The sequence below is a fragment of the Myodes glareolus genome, chromosome 26 (assembly GCF_982192425.1).
Source record: "Myodes glareolus chromosome 26, mMyoGla1.1, whole genome shotgun sequence".
Taxonomy (NCBI): domain Eukaryota; kingdom Metazoa; phylum Chordata; class Mammalia; order Rodentia; family Cricetidae; genus Myodes; species Myodes glareolus.
The window spans coordinates 35,931,011-35,957,553 of NC_142051.1; the positions used below are offsets into that span (position 1 = coordinate 35,931,011).

Below are 26,543 nucleotides of genomic sequence, written 5' to 3' on the forward strand. Positions count from 1 at the left end.
TGTTTTGAAACCAGGTCTCTCTATATAATCCTGGAACTCGCTATGTAGACCAGACTGGCCTGGAACTCACAGGGATTCTCCTGCTTGCGCCTCTTGAGGGCTAGGATTAAAGGGATTATCGCCCCCACGAGACGATCCTATCTTGAATCTTCCGAGGTTTGGAGTACGAGAAAGGCAGAATTCCGGCTACCAAAATTATCCCAAGCTTCTCAACAGCGTCTTCGTAGGCTGTGACAGTGAATTTAACGTAGTCCTCCAGACATCAGGAATGTGTATAAAGAACACATTTTTTTGTAACCCCCATCTCGTCGCTTCCTGTAGGATTTTTTTAAAACCGGGAACGTTAAATTCGTCGTATCCCTAGCAGCTCGGGGGCACTGTGCAGTGAAGACGCCCTCGCAAGCCCGGAAGATGCGCACCGGGGATGCCCTAGGCTGAGGACCAGACGATGGGGCGGGCGCTACGGCCGCGTGCGGCGGGAGTCCTCCGCCGTCCCAGCATCCCCCGCGTCCCGACCATCGAGAGCGACTTCCGGCGTCGCTGGCGGCGGTGGGTGAAGACGGAGCGGGTCCTTGCCACTCGCTCTCACTCCGTCGCTCTCTCTCTCGGGCAACATGGCGGGCGCGGAGGAGGCCGCGTCCTTCGGGAGCCACCTGAATGGTGACCTCGATCCAGACGACCGGGAGGAGGGAGCCTCCAGCACGGCCGAGGAAGCTGCCAAGAAGAAGAGGCGGAAGAAGAAGAAGGGCAAAGGGGCCGTGTCAGGTAAAGGAGTCATGTTTTTTTTTTTTTCGCGGTCCCTGCCAGGAATGGCCGAACGACTTGGCTTGGGCCCGACACGGGTGGCCGAGCGCCGGGAACCCGGAACCATGGCCTTCGTTAATCCCCAGGCCACGGAGGAGTAGCATGGCCGGCTTCCTGTGCCGCGGGTTCTCGGGGATGGGGTGTGTGCTCGTGTGGCGGGGATGAGAGTGGCAGCGCCTGGGTCACGGAGCGCGCACTCGGCTCCCACGCAGCCCGTGCCGCGGAACTGAAACGCGCACAGGCTTCAGCTCCACCATCTTCCACGCGGTTTGGGCGCCTCCTCAGAAATCCCTGCTGTCCCCGGTTGCGGCCTGGTGGCTGGACCTACCTATTTTCGTCGCGGGTGAGGGTGGGGGTAGTCGAGCATGTTGCCGGGACTGTGAGTCCTCCTCACACCTCATCCGCCTTTCCGCTAGGGGCTTTAGCTGTGGACTGCAGATTTGGGGTGTGTGTCTTAGGAGCGTGTGCCCTCGCGGACAGCTCGTGTTACTGACAGAGGTGCTGGTGCTGATTTTCACGGGCTCGCTCTCGCAGCGTGTTCGAGGACAATAGCTGCCTGCTTACGGTTGGACCGTGTTAACTAGCAAGGTGTTTTATCGTGAGAAGTTTATGATTCCACAAACTCCGTCATTTCAGTACAAAACTGTTTTCACCTGTTCGTATTTCAGATTTCATCAGATAAGGAATGAGAGAAAAAAAATGGGGTTTGAATTAAAAGGAGTTGGAGAGGACTTAGCCACATTTCTGAAATTTGGTGGTTGGATGGGAGCGGAAGAGTTGTTGTACTCATGGTTTTTAGGGTTTGTTTTTGAGACAGGTTTTCTCTCTCTCTTTCTCTCTCTCTCGTGTGTGTGTGTGTGTGTGTGTGTGTGTGTGTGTGTGTGTGTAGAGCCTTGGAACTCGCTCTGTATTCCAGGCTGACCTCGAACTCATAACCACCGTCTGCCTGCCTTTTCCTTCTGAGTGCTGGGATTTTAGGACTTAGGCACCACTGCCTGACTGTCTTTAGTTTTTTGAGACAGGGTTTCGCTGTGCAGCCCTGGCTGTTCTGGAACTCCGCCCGTCCACCAGTAGACAGGAACGATCCCCAGTTCACAGAGATCTGGCTGCCACCTCCCAATATTGTTTGACACTTGTCTCTCTCAATGGGAACCCTCCTTCAGTAACCAGAACGTGCTAGAGTGTATTTATTTATGTACACATATTGCTACTACAGCTGAATTGTAATTACTTCAGCTGTGCTCAGATGTTTAAAAACTTGGTATTTTAATGTTGGACTGCCTTTTCCTATTTATTTTGATTTTTGCCCAGCTGGTGTGTAATAAATCCTCCTCCTAAGACCTTCAGCATGCATTGCCTATTCTAAATATCTGTTTAGTAATTAAAATATCTATTGTCATCTAATTCTTAAGCATCCTTAAAGGTTAAACTGAATAAGAATAGGGATCAACTTACGTTTTCATTTATCCTGTAGGGTGCTAGCATGTGTGATAGAGACTTTTCTAGAATGGATTGAATGGACAGTACTACTTAGGTCTGGAAGTTTTTTTTCCCCATGGTTTAATAAATTATATTAATATTAATGTTTTTGTTTTATTTCCTGTGCTGCTTATTGTGAAAGGATTTGTGAGCTGTGTAGGATCATGAGAATATATTCAGGTGTGGAAAAGTCCTTTATTACATTTGATTTGTCATATTTTGTTTGAACAGCAGTGCAACAAGAACCTGATAAAGAAGCCGCCTCAGTGGACGAGGTAGCAGGACAGTTGGAAAGACAAGCATTGGATGAGAAAGAGAGAGATGATGATGATGAAGGTAACAGTCCATTTGCTCTTTGGTTGGAAAAGACAGACAACGTGGCATTCTGTTTTCAGAGGATATTTTCATTCTGTGTGTCTGTTGTGTGCCTGTGTGTACGTGCACCACATTCATGCTGGTACCTTAAGAAGCCACAGTGGTGTGTTGGATACGGGGACCTGGAGTTATAGGTGGTTCTGAGCTGCCTGGTGTGTGTGCTAGGAACCAAACCCGATCCTCTGTAAGAGCATCAAGTCTCAGCTGCTGAGCCATCTCTCCAGCCCTGAAAAGTAGGACATTAATTTAGGAAAATATGCGTATGTAGCCATCTAGTAATTGTCTAGCATTGGACTTGTTAAAGTTTAATTAATGTCACAGATAGAAAGGAAAGGGTTTTTATTAGGAAAGGGTTCCTTGGCTATGTTGAATATCTGCTCAGATAGCAAGATTTTGACTTTTAGATGTGTACTTGGTAGTAGGCCAAGTACTGGGTAAGCATGATAAAATTAGAGGCTGTTTATTGTAATGGTTACTGAACGGCTACTGTGTGCTATCTAGGATACTTTCATGTGCCTTCTCTTTTTAATCTCACAGAACCAGCTGAAGTACACGTGTGCGGGTGTGGTGGTTATATGGCACGGTTACTATGTAAAATAGTACCAACATTTGAAGTCCAGCCTTTTGTTCAAAGTCTGCCTCTTCTCTTGTCCACACCAAAGTTGGCTTTTATCATTCTCAGATACACATACTGGCGTGTTTCTAAACCCAAGGGTATATTGCTACTGTAAGATTTCTTTCAAGACAGAAGTTGCCAGAATTCTAGTAGTTGATGCTGTCGGTAAAACAGTGGATGAGAGATTAGGAAAGCCATTACTATTTTCCATCCTGTTTTGGCACAGGAGTAAATGGGGCTTTCCCACTCTTTGGATTTTTGGTTGTCTACTGCCAGCTTCAGCTGCTCAACCTTAAGGACTGTAACCTACGGCTGTGCTTCAACTACGAGCTGGATAAGGTAGTTTTGCCTCTAGAAAGATGGGTTCACTGCCTTCAAGAAGCTGTTACCTTTTCTTCTTCCTTAAGCGAATCTCTGTTCTATCTTGCTTCAGTTTATAGCTGTGTTTTGAGCTTTGAACAAGAAAAGGATTGCAGATCACAGGTAACACAGTGGGCTGCTGTGGGAAGCACATGTGTTCTTGAAGTGTGCTTTGTTCCTTTTCACATGTCAAGTTGCCTGACTCTTGTTGACTTTGAAAGGAGACTTTTGTACATTGCTAGATTGGTAGTTTTCTCTTAATTTGAATGAATTTCTTTTCTAATTGACTGCCAGAATCAACATTACTTGTGTTTTTTTAAATTACCGTTAATTATTATTTTTTTTCCGTTAATTATTTTGTGTATGCCTGCATGCCCATGATGCACATATAGAGAGAGGTCCAAGTACAGCCTGAATCAGTCCTTTCTCCTTTTCTACCATGTGAGTCCCTGGGTTCCAGCTCAGGTCATTAGGTTTGGCAGCAAGTGCCTTTGCCCACTAAAAGTAAGGCAGACTCCTTTCACCTGCCTCTGTTTCCCACGATTTGGTAATATAGGTACAGACACCATGGCTGGTCTCTCTGTTGTTAAGAATAATCTTTGAAGGGGGTGGGAAAAACAGAGATTTCAGAAATAACCTTTTAAAGAAAAACTGGTGGGGCCGGTGAGATGGCTCAGTGATTAAGAACATTGACTGTTCTTCTAGAGGACCTGGGTTCAATGCCCAGCACCCAAACGGCAGCTCACACCTGTCTGTGCTTTCAGTTCCTAGGGATCTGGCTGGCATCCTCACATATGCATGCAGGCAAAATACCAATGCACATAAGATAAAAATAAATAAAGTTAAAGAACTGGTTGGTGTGGTTGAGAGACAAAACCTAGAGGTGAAGACACTTTGGTGTGCATGTTACAGTTCAGTGCAAATTAGGTTTGGAATGTGGAGGTGGAATTTTGGAGTAGCTGAATGAAGGAGGTCTTGCTGGAAGCATTTGGGACTTGATTCAATCCAAGTGGAGCATGGCGTTGGTGGGTCTTGGAAGGCAGAGCCAGGCAGATCTCTTTAGAGGCCAGCCTGGACTACATAGTGAGGCCCTGTCTCCAGAAGAAGAGGAAAGAAAAACCAAAGAGTTCAAATGGAAAAGACCATTTATTTGAGTAGGAATTTCTTTGAGAAAGTTTTGAAGCATGGTGAACAGTGCAAATGAGAGAGCCTGGGGAGACACAGAGCAGGTAAGATCATTTTTGAGGACACTCAGCAATTGGCCATGCATGTAATAATGGCTGTTGTAGACAGGGATGGAAGGAAGAGTTTAATGGAGCAAGGGGCTAGGCATTGGTACATTTCAGGGGTTGGAGTTGGGTGGCAGGATATTGTACCGCTGATCGAAATGCTGAAGTCAGGGATAGAGCTTCTTAGAAACTGAGCAAAGGTGGTTGCAGACAAGAAAGAAGATAATGAATTTGGTTTTAGGTGTGGGGAACTTGAAATTGTTGAGTACCAGTGTAAGAAGTTGATCCTGTAACCATCTGTCATTGTGCCAGAGGTAATTTATGCAGTCATTTTTTTCCTTCTATTTGAGACAGATCTTGTGTGGGCCAGGTTGACTTTGACCTCAAGATCTTCCTGCCTCAGCCTCTGGAGTGCTGGTGTCGCAGGTGTCCATTGTCCTTCCTGGCTCCTCTCAGTATTTGCGTTTCATCCAGAGCATGTTTATTGGGAGGGTTCCCACTTGAGTCAGGTCCTCTCAGTTCCGCATCCTCCAGCAGGAGCGGTCTTCTGTAAGCTTTGCTTTTCCTTCTGTAGGCTGACAGGGCCACAGGGCAGTTGACACACAAGACTAGCATTGTGCTTGGCTAAAGACCCTGGAAACTGTAGCAGCAGCCTCTGCACTTCATGTCCTTGAAGTGGGAACTGGTGCTCTGCACCAGTGCTTTTTCTTATGCGTCCTCCTCCGTCTGGAGAGGAGAGCCTTTCTGAGAGGCATACTCATAGGAGGTCATCACTGCCGTTTTAAGTTGGGTTTAGAAACCAGCAAGTTGTCCAGAATAATGTTTAATTCTTTTAAGTATGTAGATTGGTGGGTGTAGAAAAATGCAATTGTGTAACCATGGTCACATCAAAAATATAAAATATATGTAGGCTATTTATATTTTTAAAACTGTGTGTGCATGTGTGTGTTGGTCAGAGACAATTTGCAGGCTAGATTCTCTCTTCTACCCTGTGGGTTTGGGGGATTAAACTGAAAACATCTAGTTGGTGGCAGGCACCTCTACCCCCTTAGTCATCTCTCTGGCCTGTGGCCTGATTTCATTACTGTTCTCACCTGCACAGAACATTTGCATGGCATCCGTTAGTGTCTGGTTCTTTAGCTCTAGACCTTTACCCTTGGCATCTCTAGTCTGTTTCCCCATACAGTGTTGTCTTTCCTGAAATATCATGAATGCAGTCATTCATAGTCAACTTTTTGTTGTTGTTGTTGTCTTACTTTACTTGCTATCGTGTGTGTCTGTGTATGGTGTGGTTGTGGAGGCCAGAGGAGGACAGTGGGTGTCTTTATCTCTCACTCTGCCTCTTTGCCTTGAGTTGGGGTCTCTCATGGAACCTGACACCCTCTTCTTTAGCTAGGTTTGCTGGGTACCCTTGATCTGCCTATCAATTCAACAATGCTGGGGTTATGAGCACTTATAGCTATGCCTAACTTTTAAATGGGTGCTGGGAATTTGAACTCAGGTCCTTACCCTTGTGCAACAAACTTACCTAATGGAACATATTCTTAGCCCCTACTTAGTAAGTTTGACAGTCATCAGTTATGTTCCTTTTTAGGAAGTATTAATGCATTTTTATTGCTAAGTAATATTCCAGATTTTGCTTGTCAGTTTATTCATTGAAGACTGTTGCTTTTTGTCTATAGACATGTCTTTGTGTAGATGTGATTTCATTTTTCTGGGCAAATATCTAGGAGTAGGATCCTGGTCACATGCATATGTGTATTTCATATGAGATACTAGAAAGGCCATTTGGTGCTGTTTCCCTTTGGAAGCTACCTCATTTGCATGTACCACATAATGCTGTGCTTCATAAGAAACTGTCAAACCAGGTGCTGTGACATGCCTATACGTAGTCAGATCTCTGGGAGTTCAAGGCCAGTCTGGTCTACAAAGTAAATTTCAGGATAGTCAGAGTGACATGGTCTGTCTTAAAGAAAGAGACCAAACTGTTTTTCTAAGCGTGTCATTCATGTCAGCAGTGAGTGCTCCATTGTTAGTATTTGTGTAAGAAATTGATAACTGTCAGCTTTTAAATTACAGCCTCTGTAATAAGTGTGTGGTTTAGTCATTGTAGTTGGCAGGTCCACAGTGATGTGAGCACGTTGTCATGATCTTACTGCTCTGCTTGTGGTCGGCTTTGATTCCTGTCACTGAGCTGTAATTGTGCTCTGGATGTCCTGGATGCCTGGGTGTACTTTACAAGTGTTTTCTCCTTTGTGGTGACTTCTCCATTTTGCTGATGGGATCGTTTACAGTACAGTTAAATTTTGACGACATTGAATTTATGTCCTTGTATAGCTGGTGCTTTTTGTGTTCTCACCATAAATTAAACCACTGTCTTTGAGACCATGAAGAGTTTCTTTTTCAGAGTTTTAATGCTACATCTAACTTTCTTCTTTTGTACTTTCTCAATAATGTGAAGATTGAATTAATTTTTCTGAGCCATGATCTCTTCTAGCCCAGGCTGGCCTCAAGCGTGCTATGTAGCTATGGATGACCTAGAACTTCTCATCCTCCTGTCTGACCCTTCTCTGTGCTTAGCTTGATATAAGTTCATTCTGAGAAAGTGTACTCTGCTAACCTGAGTTAGGTACATCTCTTAGCTAGCTCCTGAAGTTCTGTTTTTACATATGGGCATCAGTTATCAATTCAACAATTAACCCTGAATTGGGTGTGGTATTAATGATGAAATAGTCTTTGTCTGTTAGGAATTTCAGTCTGTTAAAATGGTTAAACCCATCAACATATATCAATATTCAGATCTGGCCCTAGCCTCCTGTTACCAGCTAAGTTTGAGTATTATTTTGTACTGGTCCCATGTGGCACTTTGAGTTAAAGCACTTAGCTTCCCAGTGATGCTAGAAGATCAAAGAAAGACTTTCTTATTCAAAGGAGGACAGTTTTATTATCCCATTTAAAGTTTTAGAAGTCCCTGTAGAAAGAAGTTAAATAACATCCAAGTTCACACAGCTGGGAAGATTTTTAGTTATCTTTAAAATTGCTTATGCATCTTGAAGTTTTTGCTTTAGGTTAATGTTTGAAGCCGGATACTCGAGCAAAACTAACTATCTTACAAGGCTGGAGAGGTGGTTCAGTGGTTAAGAACACTGACTGCTCTTCCAGAGGACCCAGGTTCGATTCCTGGTACCCATGTGGCAGCTCACAACTGTGACTCCAGTTCCAAGAGATTCCACACTATCACACAGACATACATGAAGGCAAAAACACCATTGTCTATGAAAAACAAAAGCTATCTTGCTTACTCCTGTGCCTTCTGTTGCTTGATACCTGACAATTAATGGAATGACGTGTTACATATGATGAATTGAAGGACTTCAAAAGTTGTATATTCTACAATATTTTCATATTGGACATTTCAACCAATATTAATGTGTTTACTGTACTCTCTGTAATGGGCCGACTAATGCCATGTAATTGAACATAAGAAATTAAAACCTCCCTCTTAAATTGTTTCTTTCTTTTAAGTGAAAGAAAAAGATAAACCAAAAGCAATTTTAGTAGACTGTAATTACCACTTTATTGTTACTGTGCCAGTTTAACAACACATGTCTGATGGTCTTTTATAAAGCCCACAGAGAAGAAATCATTATAAGCCATTGATCATGATTTTTTGTGATTAATTAGAAGATTATAGAGTAGTAATAAAAAAATTTCAACGATTCTGTTATGAATCCAGGATTTAAAGGGGTATGCTTCAAAAAGAAAAATGGGTCAATTAACTTAAAAAAACAGTTATTTTGTGTGGGGGGGTGTTTTGCCTGCTTGTATGTCTGTGTACCATTTGTGTGCATAGTGCCTGCGGAGTCCAAAAGAGGGCATCAGACAACAGATACCCTGGAACTGGGAACTTAACTGAACTTAGTTCCTCTGGAAGAGAAGCCAGTGCTCTTAATCGCCGAGCCTTCTCTCTAGCCCCTTGACATTGTTTTGTAGGTATAGATATCTGAAATTGCTGATCAAGTCGTATCATTAGATGGAACATTTACTGTATCACATGGTGAGCATATGACTGGATCATTAGCTTACAGTTGTCTGGGGGCATCTTGTTTAGATCCTGTTTTATAGTGATGTGATTTGTGGGCAGAATTGGATATTTTGTAACATAGTTGCTGTTGTTTTTGTTTTTTTGATATATAATTTATTTTTATTTCATGTTCACTGGTGTTTTGTCTTCATGTCTGTCCGTGTGAAGGAGTCAGAAGCCCTGGAACTGGAGTTACAGACAGTGTGAGCTGCCACATGGGTGCTGGGTATTGAACCCAGGTCCTCTGGAAGAGTAGCCAGTGCTCTTGACCTCTGAGCCATCTCTCCAGCCTGGTAACATAGTTCTTAAGTCTCATTTTGAGTATTGTTGGTTTTGGTTTTTGGTTTTTTTCTTTTTGAGATTGTAACCCAGTTGGCCATAAACTCACAAACATTTCACCTCAGCCTTCCTTGTGCTGCGATTACTGGCATGAATGCATCTAGCCTTTTTGAGACTCTGAAACCTGTGATCCTACAGGATTTGTATATGCATATTAATTTATGCATACAATTTGATCCGGAACTCTTTTTCTACGATAACTCTTGAAAAACAGACATTATAAAACATTGTACCCCAGTATTCCCCACTAGATAAGAATCGGCTTCCATTTATTCTGGTCTGCTTCCATCATTGACCACTGAGGACTGGTCAAGCAAGTATGGTCAGCATTTCTTTCTACCTGACAGGACTGGTTTGGGGATTTGAAATAAAAGAATTAAAATAAAACACTAGCCTGGTATTCACAGAGATATACCTATCTCCTGAGTGCTGGGATTAAAGATGTGTCTGGTGAAGTACATGTATGTGATGCAAAGCAGGTTGGTACAGTATTTAGTCTTAAAAATATTTTCATTCTGGCTGGAGAGGTGGCTTTTGCAGAGTATCAGAATTTGTTTCTTAGGGTACACATTGAGTGGCTCATAACTGCTTATATCTTCAGACCCAGGGGCTCTGACCTTCATAAGTATTGAGCATGGATATGGCATACATACATACATGCATATATGCATACATACATACTCGTGAACTTTCACACGTGCACATAATAAAGTTAATTTAGAAAATATGTATTTTATTCAACAGTTATTAGAGTAATTCAAATTAAGAGGTGCTAGTGTTTAATGTCATGTCTAATGCCTAATTCTAGAAGCTTGGGAAGAAACTTGTAAGAGTGTTGACTGACATCAGTGTTGTTAAGAGGCATTGTGTGCGTTTGTGGATATTCACATTGTTCTTGTGCTTGCTTGCTTCATTTCTCTGCAGTTTAAATGAATGTTTAAATTTTTTCTCAGATGGAGATGGAGATGGTGATGGTGCAGCTGGGAAAAAGAAGAAAAAGAAGAAGAAGAAGAAAGGACGTTAGTGTCTTGTTAGATCAGTGGGGCTGTTAACCATGGGGGTGGGGCAGAGCTAGAACTTACTGGATCGTCGTGCATGTCAGGGAAATAGACAAGAGTTTGGGTTTAGTGAAACTAGTAATTTTCATTTAACACTCTTATTGGCATTTTTAAAGTTGTTATCAGGAATGTTAGTATGTTATTTGCCTTTAATTATAAGTTAGGGATGAGTTCTTAAAATCTATATAATTTTAAGTGTACATACTTTGTAGAATTAAGGAATTCTGCAAAGAGTGGTAGAAGCAATGCCACTGTAGAGCAGCAGGAAGAACACAGCTTTTGGCTGTCTGCTAGCTTTGAAATGACTAGATTTTGGATAAATGGTTAATGAGAAGTTCCATAATTTAAAGTGTGAATATGGTGAAGTTTTATTAATAGCTTGCATATTGTGCTGTTTCAGATATGGTTCTGCTACGCTGTTTTTGTAGATAGTATAACTGAATATTTGTATCTCACAGCAAAAGTTCAGACAGACCCTCCCTCAGTTCCAATATGTGACCTGTATCCCAATGGTGTGTTTCCCAAAGGACAAGAGTGTGAATACCCACCCACCCAAGATGGGTAAGAATCCTACTAGCTTCCCATTTGCCTCTGGCCACTGTAGCTTAGCAGTAAAGTCAATTTAGCTTTGCTCAGAAATGTACTTCACACTTTTTTTAAAAAGTCTGTGACTTGTTGCAAAGAAAATACAGTAGAAGCCTTTTTATCCAAAGTAATTGGGACCAGTAACAGGTTGGTTAATCAGAAGAGCATTTTAGGATAGGTGTCTTTCCAGGTAAGGGCAAGTCGCTTAGTCTTTCAGGGTGGATTTTCATTAGATTGCAGTTTCTTTTCTATAAAATGTTCATAATGCTTTATCTATTAATTTCATTTTGGGTTTGTGGTAAGATGAGCAAAATGAAGAGACCTGATGTTGATGTGTGCTGTGTGTGACATTTTCCCCTGAAAACATTTACAGTTCAGGTCGGAGTGTGTTGGAGTGTGTGGGCTGTGTGTGTATCTGTCTCTCATTGAACCTAGAAGTTACTGTTTTGGCTACTGTGGGTGCCCAGTGATCCTCTAGGGTCTGCCTGTGTGCCGCCTGCAACGCTGGGGTTTAGAGGCACACACCGTTCAGTGCATGGAGCTTTTTTCCTAGGGTGTTGGGGATCTGAATTCAGGTCCTCAGACTTAGTATTTTACCCACTGAACCGTCTTCTCGTTCCCACACTTCCTCCTTTTAAAATGAAGAAAATTGTGTGTGTCTGGAAGCTGTGGAATCATCTGTCTCCTTTCGTATTATGTGGGTTCCAGAGATGGATCTTAAGATGTTAGGGTTCCATGGCAAGTACTTCTCCTGCTTTGCCATCCTGCTTGTTCCTAACAGTTACTGTACTTAATTTGACAAAAAAGAAAACAGCCTTTTCAAAGATGTATTTATTTTCTTTTTTGTGTGTGAGTGTTTTGCCTGCGTATATGTATACGCACCACATGCATTCTGGTGCTTGTGGAAGTCAGAAGAATTACAGATGATGGTTGTGAGCCTCTGTATGGGTGCTAAGAGTGGAACCTAAGCCCTCTGCAAACAGCAGCAAGTGCTCTTATCTGCTGAACCATCTCTCTAGCCTCAGACAGAAAAATTCTTAATGATTTGTTTTTAATCGAAACTTTCCAGAGTAGTTTATAGAAATAATTTATTTTATGTAGCATAGTAAGATTACAATAATATAGATAACTTGGCAGGCTGGAGAACAAATACACCTGAAATGTGTATTTGGTCTGTAGGGTGTTTCGGGCAGTCCACAGAAACTCATAGAATTCTTCCCATGGTCTGACTGAAGATGGAAACTGAGATCATACCAAGACATTTGAATCTCTCATCTAACACTTTAATTGGCTTTATGATACAGGCAGGTAACTCATGCCTGTCCTTTTATTACCTCTTCCATAAAGTGAACCCCACATAGGTCTGCTCTGCGACCCTTGGTAGACGCAGAGCCCCAGACAAAACAAACAACAGATGCATTGTCAGCCCTGTATAAATTAGTGCTGCTGCCAGGACAGGAGCCTGCTGGCTGTGTGTGCCTTAAGGAAGGAACCAAGAGCATTGCTGAGTGCAATTCCTGGTGCAATTCCTGCAATAATTGGTTAAAAAAGCTTCTACTGTAGCCTTGCTTCATTGGCCTGTAAACATAGAAATGAACAATGTTATTAAAATTTCACCTCCCTCTTTTCCAGATATGAGTATTATTAGGGAATTTGGAAAATTCTGAAGTTTTATAACATAGATATCTTTTCTTTGAATTCATCTATTACTATCCCTTCCTTAAAATGTCATAAATACATGGAATTTACATTAATTACATAAACTCTCATAGTACATATGATATGATCACATTTATTTTTAAATATAATCTTTTAATTATTTTTTTATTTTGCTTGTTCCCTCTTCTTTCCCTTCCTTCCAGACCCATGTTAACCACCTAGCAGGTAGCCTTCCATATTTTTCTATGCTCATATGTGTGCTGTTGTGTGTGTTTATAGGAGGGGAGTTTTCGGGTATTTATTTTATAAAAATGAAATCATAAGCATTTTTTCACCTTTCTCAATGAGTACTAACTCTTGGAAGTCCCTCCAAGTTAGAAGAATAACTCTGTTATTCTTTTGAATGACTTTAGTATTCTGTGGTTTAAGTGTCTCTCATTTTTCTAATTGATGAGCATTTACTTTGTCTCCTATTTTTTTGGCCTCTATTATTTTTTTATAATATGTGTTTTGGGTAAATAGGTAGTGTATCTTATGGTGCGGATAATTTTATTATTATGAAATAATTTCCCAAGAGTGGGATTATAGAATTAAGCAATATTTTAGTTAATAATAATTACACTGCTAGTGCTTTTGAACATCTTTTACTTGTTGACTCTTTGTTTTTGTTTTGCATTGATAAGGGGAGAGGAAAGGCAGGGCCCTGTATCCCAGGGCTTGGTGTGGGGGTCAGATTAATTTCTGGAAATTGATTCTCTTCTTCCATGGTATAGCTCCTGGTGATTGAACTCAGGTCATAAAGCGTGATGGCAAGTATCTTTACCCATTTAGCCATCTTGCTGGCCCTGTTTTTGAGACAGTAACTCATTTTGTAACTCTTGACCCTCCTGCCTCTGCATCCTGAATGCTTGGATTAGAGGTATGAACTCTGTCTTGCCTGGCAGTATTCACACTGATTTTTCTACATCTACCACTGACCAGTATATAAGTTCTTATTTTTTAATTATTTTTTTAAAAAGATTGGTTTACTTTTATTTTTACATGTATGAGTATTTTACCAGCATGGAACAGGAGTTAAAAACTTAAGATTTTCTATGATTATGATATCTGAAGTTTGTTATTCCTCTTCGCAAGTTTCATGATAAATTTTGAAGGACAGCTGTTATTTTTACAGGCAATATATTGCTTAGGAAATGTTGTTGAAATGAAAAAATAATGTCCTTGATTCTGCCGCCAACAAATGAAAGCCTCTCCAGGCAGTCATTGTTTTTTCTTCCAAAGCCTCCTGATACGAGTGTGCATTGTATATTCTTAGGGTGTGCCCACAAGATGGCGGGCGCGTAAAGGCACCTGCTGCCAAACCTAATGACTTGAGTTCAGTTCCTACATCCCTGTGGTAAGAGAAAATCACTCCTGAAAATTGTTCTGTAACTTCCATGTGTGTCATGGCATGCGTGTGTGCACCCACACACACCATACACACAAATGTAAGAAGCAGAGAGAAAAGCACCTGGGAACTATACCGCATGGCAGTTTAAGTGAGTGGGCACTGAGGTCATTGATAAAGTCTCACTCGCTGCCGACACTGAGCAATCGAGCATCTCTGTCCTCTGTGCTTCCTCTCAGTTTTGATGGTGTTCACACACTCACTGATTTCTGTCACTGATTCCTTCCACTGGGCTATTTAAACATAAGCGCTAGATATTTGACTTTATGATTTTGCACAGCACCTCATAAATGCAATCTGAATGCTCACATCTAAGGTGACTGTCATGGACTCCCCACAGTATGTAAATACATACTGTATATTTAGAATTCCTACTCTTTTTGTTTTTCTCCATTTTACTCCGTTAACAAATTCTACACTTGTAGAGAAGTCTCACATTGTTAAATTTCCATTTTCCTTTGGTAGTAAACTTTTGTTATGTCTGTGAACTGTAATTAGGGTTAGATAAGTTTAGGTTAGATTTGGAGTAATCATGTCTGACAGGGCTATGTCATAATCGTTTAGGCCACAGTATAAGTATTATCAGACTAACCTGTTACTCCTGCTGAGTTTGAGTACCACTCTCCCTCCCTCCCCTTCCTATCTTTCCCTCTTTTTCTCCCAGCCTCCCTCCCTCTCACTTTGCAAATGTAATGAGGTATGCATGAGTGTCTTCCCCTATTGCTCTCTGCCTTTTTCTTATTCACTGAAGCTCACCAACCAGCCCCTTGGACTTTCCTGTTTTCATTACTTTACCCCACTTGGGCTTTATGTGAGTCAGGTCCTGATGCTCCCACAGAAAGCTCTTTACCCACTGAACCATCTCCAGCTTCACACACCCACACCCCCACACCCCCGCTTATGTTGTTGTTGAGACAGAGTCTCACTGTATAGCTCTGACTGGCCTGGAATTCACTACACAGACCAGACTGACCTCAAATTCATTTGAGAATCTACCTGCCCAGTGCTGTGATTAAACGTGCGCCATAATGCCTGGCAGATTTTTCTTTTCTTTTGTTTTTGTAGTTTCCAGGTGATCTGTGATCCTTTGGAACCATTGGCATAGCTAGCCTTTCATTCAGCCACTTCTCACTTAGTTATTTTAATATCTAGTGATTTTTGTTCTATGAGTTTTTTTCATTGGAAACTATAAAATAGTAAACTTTCTAATTATATCATCCCCTCTACATTATTATTTTTTTTTTCAGAAGATGAGTGTTCTCTTACCAAGCAGGAATCAATTATGGTTTATTTGTAGTTGAACATTTAAAATGTATTTCACTCTTGACCAGTTTTCAGAAAGAAGGATTTTTACTTGCCTTTATATTTTAATTACTTTGAAGTTAAAGACATATATACACACACAGAGAGGTGCGTGTGTGTATATACACACACATATGATACAGTGCTTTAAAATGCAAATGAAATTTTAAAATTTGCTTTTAAGTTTCCATGTACAAGATTCAATGCCAGAGGTCCTGCACACACCTTTAATCCCACCACTAGGAGGCAGAGGCAGGTCTAGTCTACATAGCCAGTTACAGGACAGCCAGAGATGATACATAGTGAGAACATGTTTCAAACAACAACAAAATACTGTAACTGCTTTAAGTTAGTATTTAGAAACCTTTGATCTTTTTATTTTATTCGTTATTTATTTATTTGAGGCATGGGGTCTATATAGTTTTGGTGTTCTGGAACTCACTGTTTAGACCAAGCTGGTCTCAGACTCACAGAGATCCTCCTGCCTCTGCCTCCTAAGTACTGGGCTTAAAGGTGTATACCCCTACTCCTGGTTTTTTCTTCCCCCATCTTTGGTCTTTGATTTTTACTTACCCACTGATAAAATGTCAAAACATTAAACAAAATGAAACATGGAGTTGAGAGTGGATGATGGGGTTGAGAGGATGTAGCTCAGTTAGTAGAATGCCTGCCTTGAATGCATAAATCCCTGGGTTTGACCACCAACATGGATAAAACAAGCATGGTGGTACATGCCTGTTTTGGGGAGGTAGAGAGACAAGGGAATTTGAGGAATTATCAAAGATGAAGTTATATACTCTATAATTACTTCTGTCTTGGTCAAAGCCTGACTTTAATATACTATTTTGTTTATTTGGTCATACTAGTGAATAGTTAGCATACATTTCTAAACAGAAAAACAAACCTAAGCAGTTTCTATTGTACTCAAGTACAGTACCATTCCATCAGGTCAGCCATTTCTTTGGGGTCTTTGTAGGAAGTTTGAGATGCTGGGTTTACAGTAGGATCAGCAACAGTGGCTAGTTGTTGCTTGATACTATTACAAGGAGTCAAAACATTTTGGGGTATTGACTTAGAACTACGTCAAGTTTTTGACGTAGAAACTTGTAAGATTATATAGTATTAGGCATTGAATGTTATGTTGTATGAAAGAAGATGTAGAGGACTGGCCATGCTGCTCAGTAGGAGCTCTTTCCTAGTATATTTAAGGCCTGAAGTCAGATCCATACAAGCGTGAGGACCTGGGGGTGGATCCTTAGTACCATGTAAAAAGCTAAACATGGTGTGTGCCCATAATCCCCATGCTGTGGAGACAGATAGGTGGCTTCCTGGATCTCAGTGGCTAATTGTTCTTGCTCAGTTTATGAGCTCTAGGTCTGATGAGAGACCCTGTCTCAAAAACTGACATAGGAAGCCAATCTGATGTTGATCTTTGCACACACTCAGCACACAGACGACACCATGGACGGTATAGAACCCTATACATGCAGCTGTGCTGCAGGACAGTTTACTTACAGAACAGACACCAGGTGGATTCATCTGCAGACTGTGGTTTAGAGACAAATATGTGTTAAGTCAAAAATGTGTAAAACTAGCAAGGAAGGATGTTTTGTTTACTTTTACTTTTCTTTTTTATAGTCCTGCCTACATAGCATTTCAGGGCATCAAGGGCTACATAGTTGAGACTGTATCTCAACAACCAAAAAGAATGTGTGAAAATTGTAACAATTTCTAAAGTTATTTCATTCTAAAATAGTCAGTGTTTTTAAAAATATGCTGTTTAGTGATCACTTGCTTTCATTTCTATATAATAAATATGCTATATATTGGAAAGTGGGGCATAACAATCAGGAGTTTGAAACTAGCCTAGACCACATGAGGATGTTTCTTAAAACAAAAACCATAGTAACTGCAACAACAAAAATTGTTAGATACTAGATAGAAGAGTCTGCCAGGCTGACTGTCCTTGTGTCCTTGTGTCCAGTGCTCTGTCAAGTACAAGGCATGGGCGTGCCTACAATCCGTAGGGCGTGGGTGGTGTGGGAGGCCTGGAGACTCAAGGTGGTAAAGTGAGAGATGCACATGGCCAGGGTAGGTCACAGGGCCTCAAAGGAGGGGAGAACCATTGATTGGGGCAGCAAAGGCTATGAACCTACATGAAGGAAGAGTTTCGCCAGCACCCCTCCCCCGGGGATGCATCTTACGCAGTAGGTGCAGACTTGGGGAGTTTGTGTGTTTAGTTTTTCTGATATGGATCTTACTGTGTGCCTTAGGCTACCCTGAAACTCACCTTGTATCCCAGGCTGGTCTGATTTGTGGTAATTCCTCCTGTCTCGGGCCTACAGAGGGCTGGGATTATAGGTGTGAGCCCCTACCTGGATTGTAAGATGTTTTTGTGATTGTTAGACCTTAAAGCAATACACCTTCTGACTGAGACAGCATTACCTTGAGCTAGGAGTTTTAAACAGCGGGAGGGATTTACAGCTGAGATTCTACCTGAGTGTAATTTGACTTGAGTAGTCCTCCTGTCCAGAGTCATAAGGATTAGAGGGGTGTCTGGAACCAGTTCCCCAGCAGATAGTGATGAGGAAAGTCCTGCTTAACTGTTAGCTGTCGTATCCTTTGAAGGCTCCTGTATGTTTGTATGTTCTGCCGGCAGTCACACCTGCTTGATTTAGGGAATTCTTATATTTCTGGGTTTTGGGTTTTTTTTGCCATTATTTGTTAGTAGGAAATTAGTCTCTCTGACTATGAATGAAATCTTAACTTGAGGATTTTGTTTTCCTGTAAGAATCTTTTAAAGAGGTTTTATGTAAATTGGATTAATTTCAAGCATGTGGCTTTTAATGTAATATTTCAAAAATTTTGTTAAATATATAGAAACTGATGTTTTATATTGCTTGCTGTATTTTTTTATATCCTTCAGCTTTTAATATTCTTGTGAAGTTTTGTTTTAATGACTCATACTATGATATGCCTATTCCAAAGGCGAACAGCTGCTTGGAGAACTACAAGTGAAGAAAAAAAAGCTTTAGATCAGGCTAGTGAAGAGATTTGGAATGACTTCCGGGAGGCTGCAGAAGCACATCGACAAGTGAGGAAATATGTTATGAGCTGGATCAAGCCTGGGATGACAATGATAGAGATCTGGTAAGAGGACTGGGCAGGGGGACACACCCTGAATCCTCCAGGCGGGAGGCAGAGGACCCCCCTTAAAAACTAATAGAAGCCACAGTAAGTGTAGGAACTCAAGTCTGATGGCTGCAGGAAAAGGATCTTCTACCACACGTTCTTTCTATTCATGTTTCATCTTTCTCTTCTTTTTATTCTACCGCCTCTATCCTAATTCTTCTCTCCTGATTGCCTGTAATTTCTTACCTCTAATTCTGTCTGAATTCTAATTCCAATTCTCTGTTACAAATCTCTCTTCAATCCATTCTTGTTCTAATTATTCTTTTTTCTTCTTCCTGTTCATCTTATTTCTTAATCTGTATCTCCTGCCATTAGAAATTCCCAAGCATTTATATATCCATTCATTAGCAACTTTTTAGGAAAAAAAAAAAAACTACAAGACAATTTTCAGGGACACGGGCATTCTTTGAAGATAGCAAACTTAACAGCTAGTTCATAGCTAACCGCAGCTGCACCTGTGAGGGGGTCCCGACCATCTCTTAGAGGGGCGACTACAGGTTACAAAGGGAGAAAAGTAAGCCATTGAGAGATCCAAGGAAAAGGCAAAGAATACCTGTATTATTTTACATGTCTTAAGTGTGATTAACAATATCTGGCCATGGTTAGTCAGTTAGGTGCTCTGGGTCTCTTGAAGGACTAAGATGGAACAAGGACAGACACCTGCACCACCGCCCTAGTTCATCACACGTCCTCTGAGGGCGTGGGTCCTATTTCATAAGGAAAATCTGCAAAAGTTGCGTGTGTGCTCTGTCCAGAAGGATGCATGTCTGGCCAACTTGCTCTGTCAGTAAGGCTAGTGATAGAGAACAGGCTTCTAAGTTTTTCACGGTAGGTAATGTGGAGGACATCTGTATGCCCATAAGAATGAGATGTAATCATGGATTACACGTACACATTACATGAAAATGCATGGCAATGTGGAGATGCTATAGGTTATTGCACAAGCAAATTACAGATGAAAGCGAAAGTTTTCAGTCAGTGGCCCTGCCAGCTTTGCCCGGCAGGCTTCCACCATCTGAGAGTAATTTCTCGGTGGGCTGGCCTCCGAATTATCAACTGCTGTAAACTGTAATTGCGTCATGGCCACAATAGTTCATGATAAATGCTCCTGACAGGTGGGTCTCTGAGTTTGAAGTCAGCCTGGTCTGCATGGTGACTTCCAAGCCAGCCAGGACTATCTAGTGAGACCCTGTTTTTTTAAGAGATTGCGGGAAGGTATTCATTTTATACTAGCATTTATATAACCAGTTCTCTAGTTAACAGTGTTTGGCTGTTGTTAGTCCTTTGCTACTAAATCTTTATCAGGTAAAGATTCTATAAATGTCTCCTGAGTTCTCGTATCGCCATAAAGCGTGCACACATTTGTGCATTAGGCATGTTCTTCTATGTATATTTGGGTGTGCTTGCATCCATGCAGGCAAAACACTCATATACTTAAAAGTTAAAACGTGTGTATGTGTCTGATATGCAGCCGTTAAGTTTGTTGTAAGTGAGACCTTGATTCCTAGTAGCTGAAGTTCAGAGTAGACTGTTCTCTTGAGCTTGTGATGGAGTTGATTTCCTTAACTTTTTGATTGTACCTCATTGGAGAGCTGTTGTATATGTTTAGAAAGTAACCAGGGTTTTAGTGAACTTTTGGGATTGATAGGCTATAAGGTGTGAGTCTAAAAACAAATCCCATTTTCCTCTAGTGAGAAGTTGGAAGACTGTTCTCGGAAGCTGATAAAGGAGAACGGGCTAAACGCAGGCCTGGCGTTTCCCACTGGGTGTTCTCTCAACAACTGTGCTGCACATTACACTCCCAACGCTGGTGACACGACAGTCCTACAGTATGACGACATCTGCAAGATAGACTTCGGGACACACATAAGTGGTGAGTCTAGGTGATCCCTCTTCCACTCAGCGGTGCTCCGGACCAGCAGGGATGCCTTTCTCTGTGTGTGTGAGATGGAGCTGGTGAAGCTGAGCCTCCACGTTTGCTCTGTCTCCTTTCTGGGAAGCTGTGCTGAGGCAGAGCTTTACGTTTGCTTAGGTTAAAAGCATCCTACTTAACCTGAAAACTGTTTGGATAATTGGTGTATCTTTGTTTTCATAAACGATTGTATATTTTTTTTCCTTTCAAGTCATTGTTTTATTCAAATACAAAATATTTTGCTAGGGCTGGATATCTAACTCAATAGTCTAACATTCAGTCCCAGTGTCACGTTTAGGGAGAGAAAGCTGAAAGCCAGGCATGGTGGCTTAGTGCCTTTGATCCCGGTACTAAGTTGGCAAAGGCTAGTAGATTTCTGTGAACGTAAAGCCTGTCTGATCTATATAGAGTTCTAGAATAGCCAGGACCACATCCTGAGACCCTGTCTCCATTTAAAAACAAAACAAAACAAAACAGGTTTGATGGTGCACATCTTTAATCTTAGGGTAGGGCAGGTGGGCCCCTGTGAGGTCAAGGCCTGTCTGATCGATCTACTTAGCAAGTTCCAGGACAACCTATCTTTTTGGGTTTTTTTGAGGTAGGGTTTCTCTGTGTAGCGTTGGAACCTGTCCTGGCACTCTTTAGACTAGGCTGGCCTCGAACTCACAGAGATCTGCCTGCCTCTGCCTCTCAAGTGCTGGGATTAAAGGCGTGCACCAACACTGCTGAAACCCTGTCTTTTTTAAAACTGGGTATGGTAGTGCCTGTAATTCTAGCACTTACGAAGTAGATCAGAAGTTAGGGGGCATCCTCACCTACATAGTGAGTTGGGGCTAGACTAGAATACATGGGGCCTCATTTCAAAGGACAACAAAATAGTATTTGTAGAACTTTATTTCATCAGTGTATATGTTTGCTTTTCTAAATTTCTCTAAACTCATAACACCTAATGTACCTTTTGTATATTACTTAACAGTCAATGAAGTGAATTTAGATTGAATAGTTACTTAAGATTTTAAGGTTTTGCTAAATTGGATAAGTGACACTGTGTTTAGGGGTTTGTGACTATATATTTTTTCTCTGTCCATACTGCTGTCCATATTTCCTCCGTGTTTTATTTTATTTCTGTTTATTGGCTTGTCTGCCGAAACACCGAATTGAGCACTATGTAATAGCTTATAATTTACAAATTTTATCCTGAAATCATTGATTCTAAATCATCTCTGGAAACTTGAATGCCATCTTCTAACTTTTAACTGGTAGGGTTAGTAAGGTAAGTGCTGTAAGGAAGGTAAATCTACTAACAGTTAAATTAATTTAAAGATGGCCTTTTTTTCTCTTTCAGGTAGAATAATTGATTGTGCTTTTACTGTTACTTTTAATCCCAAATATGATATATTATTAAAAGCTGTAAAAGACGCTACTAATACTGGAATAAAGGTATGTGGACTCCAGCACTGTTTAACAACATTGTTTTTAGTATTCTCATAGGTTGTTTAAGGTCTACGTGGTAGTTTAGGTGATTTATAGAACTCACTGGCCTTATCCTCCTGTACCAGGAACTCTGAAATAGTTATGGTTACTAAACAATTTGGATCTACTTTTGCCTTTAAAATTATTTTTTGTTGTTGTTCCTTTTTTGTTGTTAATATGTTTTATTTTTGAACAGTTCTATTTACACAGCAAGACTGAGTAGAAGATAGGGAAATTTCCATATAAACTCTGTTGGCACACAACATTACTTTTCCACTGCCAGAGTCTCCAACAAAGTCACCTCACCACCAGTGACTCTTCATAATCTTCTAGAGCCCACAGTTTGTATTTGGGGTGTTTGTATTCTGGGGGTTTGACAAATACAGAATGGCAAGTGTCCCAGTATAATACAGTACAGTATTCCACTGCCCCCAAAGCCTCTGTGCTGTGCAGATTCACCTTTTCCTCTGTGCCAGGCCCTGAAGCAAGCACTCAGCTTCCCCTCACATTCGGTCTGTCTGTCTCTTTTGCCTGTTTTCCTTTTTTCTTTATGGTTTTTCAAGGCAGGGTTTCTCTGTATCCCCAACTGTCCTGGAACTAGCTCTTGTAGACCAGGTTGGCCTGGAACTCACAGAGATCCGCCTGCCTCTGCCTCCTGGGTGCTGGGATTAAAGGCATATGCTACCACCGCCCGGCACATCTCTGTGTCTTAAAGTACATGTCCTATGGAAGTTACCATCTTAGATTCCTTTGGGTGTTTTCGTAGCTGCCATACTTTCTCACAGGGACTGCACTGCATTGTTCCCGCCATACGTGCTCGTGTCTCAGCTCTCGTTCTCTAGTGTGTGGTCATTGTTCTGGATGTTTTGGCTTTTTTTTTTCTTTTTTTTTTTTTTTTACTGTCATCGTGATGGGGCTGAGATCGTGTCTTTTTGTAATTTTGACTTGCCGTTCCCTAATGAGTGCGGGGAGCACCTTTTTATGTGTTGGCTTATTGTGGGGTTTGGCAAATTACCTATTGAAGGTCTTCGGCTTTGTTTTTCTTTTTTAAAAAAGTTGCAAGTAAAAAAATCTTCACACTGAAATTAAGAAGACTCGATAGATGATGCGAGTTCTCTAGAGTAGAGTAGCCATTCAGAAAGGACGCTGTGGGATGTCACGCTGGAGCTCACACTTCCGCTGCTGGATATGTGTCTGTGCACTTTGACCATCAGAAATGAAAAAGACGGTTTGAACTAGAGAAATCCCTTTGTGTCCTCTTCTAAAAGGCTAGGGCTTGTGTTTATGTTGTGTTCAGTTTCAGTCCTTATCCTCCAGTATTTAGGGTTTCTTGTTCTCTTCTGTATGTTGTATTGTACCCACGTGTACATGTTTATATATATACATCAAGTTCTTTGTTTTATTGCTGAGTTCAGAAGTTCTCTGTTTATTATGGATCTTTGTCCTGTATCCAGCATATGATTTGCCAATATTTTCTACCTAAAGTTGCCTTTTATTTTATTGTTTTATTTATTATTTATTTTATTTTATTGTTTGCTACCTGGAATGTTCTCATCATATGAAGTGCAGGGTTTTTTTTTTTTTCTTTGTCTGGTTTTTTGCTTTTGTTTTGTATTGTTGCCTGTGCCCTTGATATAAAACCAGTCAGATCCAGTAGTGTGAAGTTTTTGACTGTCTGCTGTGAAAGGTTTACAGTTGTGGGTCTCAGCTTAGGTTTGGGGGGAGTGGATGTGTGGGTATTTTGCCAGCATGTATGAATATGTACCATGGGCAGGCAGTGCCCTCAGAGGCCAGAAGGGGCTGGATCCCCTGGAGCTGGAGTAACAAATGGTTGTGCGCCACCATGTGGGTGCTGGGAACCACTCCTGAGTCCTGTGAAGACTGTAGCTGTGCTTAGCCCTGTGCCCATAGCTGCTGGGCGACTCTCCAGCCCACTGTTTAGAGATTACCTGCAGTCGCTGCCTGATGAGAGGTTTCTTCCCCCTTCCTTTACAGTCTGGATGCAGTTGTTTCTTTTCTTGCTTAATTGTTCTGGACAGAACATTCAGCCACATGTTAAGCAAAACCAGCAAAGGGTAGTCATCTTGCCTTGTTTCTGACTTTCGAGGAGATGGTTTCAGCAACCGTATTTCCTGTAGGTTTCTCCTGAAGCTTTTGTTATTTTTGAGGGTAGTTTTTCTATTTTTTCTTACTTTGTTGAGTCTTTATATTGAAAAGTATATTCTAAATGTAAATCCCATTGAAATGATTTGTGCCTTTTCCTCAAAATATGTGTTTACATTGATGAATTGTTGAACTGCCCTCAGGAATAGATTCCGTGTGTGTGTGTGTGTGTGTGTGCGTGTGTGTGTGTTGAGAGAGAGAGAGAAACAGAGACAGACAGACACAATATTGTCTTGACTGCCTCTAACTTGGTCTCAGGCTTCTTTCTCGAGAGCTTCCATCTTCTGAGTATGTGGAACTGCAGGAATGTACTCCCATGTATCCCCCTTGTGGTTGGAGCACTGCTGCTGTCTAAAAGAGAGTATTGATTGACCTAACTTTACCACCTGATGTGTTTCCTGGAGGTTTTAAGATGACTGACTCCAAGATTCATACCATGAGATCAGATTCTGCTAATGTAATTTTGTTTAAACAGAGATTCCTGGTAGATTCCCAAATATAAATGCTTTTAAATATTATGTGCATGAGTATTTTACCTGAATTATTAAGTGTACCACGTGTGTGCAGTGCTCTCAGAGGCCAGAAGAGGGCATCAGATCCCCTGGGACTGGAGTTACAGTTGAGCTATCATGTTGGATCCTGATTACCAAATGATGTTTCCTCTGCAGGGGGAACAAGTTCTCTTAGCTACTGAATCATCTCTCCAGCTGCCACCACCCCATTGTAATTCATTATATTCCTTATGTTTCTCCAAATAAACAATACTGCGGATCTCACAGGCAAAGAAAATTTGGGTCTAATTTGTTGTGCATTATTAGACATCCTTCACAAAGTCTTATAATTATTTGTAATATGCAAATTAGTTTTTCTGGTTGTCCTTTATTGCGAAATTAAAATACACGTTATTTTTAGTGTGCTGGGATTGATGTTCGTCTCTGTGATGTTGGTGAAGCCATTCAAGAAGTTATGGAGTCCTATGAAGTAGAAATAGATGGGAAGACTTACCAAGGTATGGTTCTTTACAGTAGGCTTTGGGTCAGCTGGTGTCTGTGGAAGCAGTACTATGGGAGCTCTCTGGGGACTTTCTGAGCTAATTAGTAGCTACGATGACATTCATATTTGAACCAGACTTTTTGGAACATTATGGATGAGTGAGGAAACCAGAGTCTCGTTCATTGGTGATTCTCCTGCTTGTTTATTTTGAGCCCCATTCAGAATTCGGAGGCTAGTTAGTCTGTTGTCGTCTTCAGCTGCTGCTGTGCAGTTGTCAGAGCCGGTCACTTGTGCTTTGTGGTGCTCTGCATCCATCACGGTCAGTCCGATCATCTAGCCACTTTCCTCCGTTCTCTCTAATGCTGTTCTGAAAGTCATGAAATTGCAGGAAGGGGTCTCAGAAATTAAGTGGAAGATAAAAAGGAGAAATTAACTGAATTTTCTTAAGTGTAAGTAAATAAAATAGTTAAAAAGAACCTTTAGGATCTGGAGAGATGGCTCAGAGGTTAAGAGCACTGGCAGCTCTTCAGAGGTCCTGAGTTCAATTCCCCACATGGTGGTTCATAGTTATCTGTAATGAGATATGGTGCCCTCTTCTGGTGTTCAGGTATACATGCAGGCAGAACACTATATACATAATAAATAAATATTTAAAAAAAACCAAAACTGTAATTTCTTTATGTTTTAGAGACAGGGTCTCATTGTATCCAGTGTTGGCCTTGAAACTGTTAAGCCAAGGGTGATTTTTCTTTGGTTTGGTTTATTTTTGTCCTTGTGTTGGTTTGGTGGATAGTTTCTAAGACTTAGAATAGTGCTGTATATGTTTTAAAACAAATTTATCTGATTATAAGGGTTTTTTTTTTTTTTTAAATAATTGAGGGCTGGAGAGATGGCTCAGGGGTTAAGAGCACTGGCTCCTCTTCAGAGGTCCTGAGTTCAGTTCCCATCAACTACATGGTGACTCACAACCATCTGTAATGAGACCTGGCACCCTCTTCTGGAAGGTGTATATATAATAAATAAATTTGAGAAATAAGATAATTGATACTCTTCTATTTTTATCCCACTAGTTTTGTTTGTTTTGGGGGGTTTTGTTCTGCTTTTCCTTTTTCCTTTTTAGGCTTACCTGGCTCACATGAGACTCCAATAATCAACAAATCTTTAAAAAAAATACAATGTGAAATTGAGTAAAGAGCTCCTTCTCCCATTAAACCTAATATTCTAGAACTATCTATTTGTTAGGTCGTAGACATAGCACTGCAGCATGGATTAACTATACCAGCTGCAGCTTCTTCCTTTCCAGGGCGGATGCAACCAGCATTCCAGTCTTGTATGCAGTCTGGTCCTATCACTAAGAAGCTAACCGCCTAGCATGTAGCAGTCCCCTAGTGGGGAGGGACAGAGGACTCACTTCTAGTTGGCCAGGCCTGCCTACCCTGAGTGGAGGCTTTGTGATCTACCTAGTGCACATAT

At 41.2% G+C, this 26,543-nt stretch overlaps 1 protein-coding gene across 2 annotated transcripts in view; it reads left to right on the plus strand.

Moving 5' to 3' along the window:
• The first annotated feature begins 525 nt into the window (after positions 1–525).
• Positions 526–26,543, plus strand: part of Metap2 (methionyl aminopeptidase 2) — a 28,428-nt gene continuing 2,410 nt past the window's right edge. Inside the window, exons 1-8 of one of the 2 annotated variants that reach the window (XM_048418646.3) lie at positions 526–765; positions 2,518–2,619; positions 10,240–10,305; positions 10,803–10,905; positions 18,326–18,487; positions 20,221–20,402; positions 21,787–21,881; positions 24,990–25,086. In XM_048418646.3, coding sequence (XP_048274603.1) covers positions 615–765; positions 2,518–2,619; positions 10,240–10,305; positions 10,803–10,905; positions 18,326–18,487; positions 20,221–20,402; positions 21,787–21,881; positions 24,990–25,086 — 958 coding nt within the window. In that variant the 5' untranslated portion in view covers positions 526–614. Of the gene's footprint in view, positions 766–2,514; positions 2,620–10,239; positions 10,306–10,802; positions 10,906–18,325; positions 18,488–20,220; positions 20,403–21,786; positions 21,882–24,989; positions 25,087–26,543 lie in introns of both variants that reach the window. The other variant, XM_048418645.3, reaches the window with a different exon arrangement.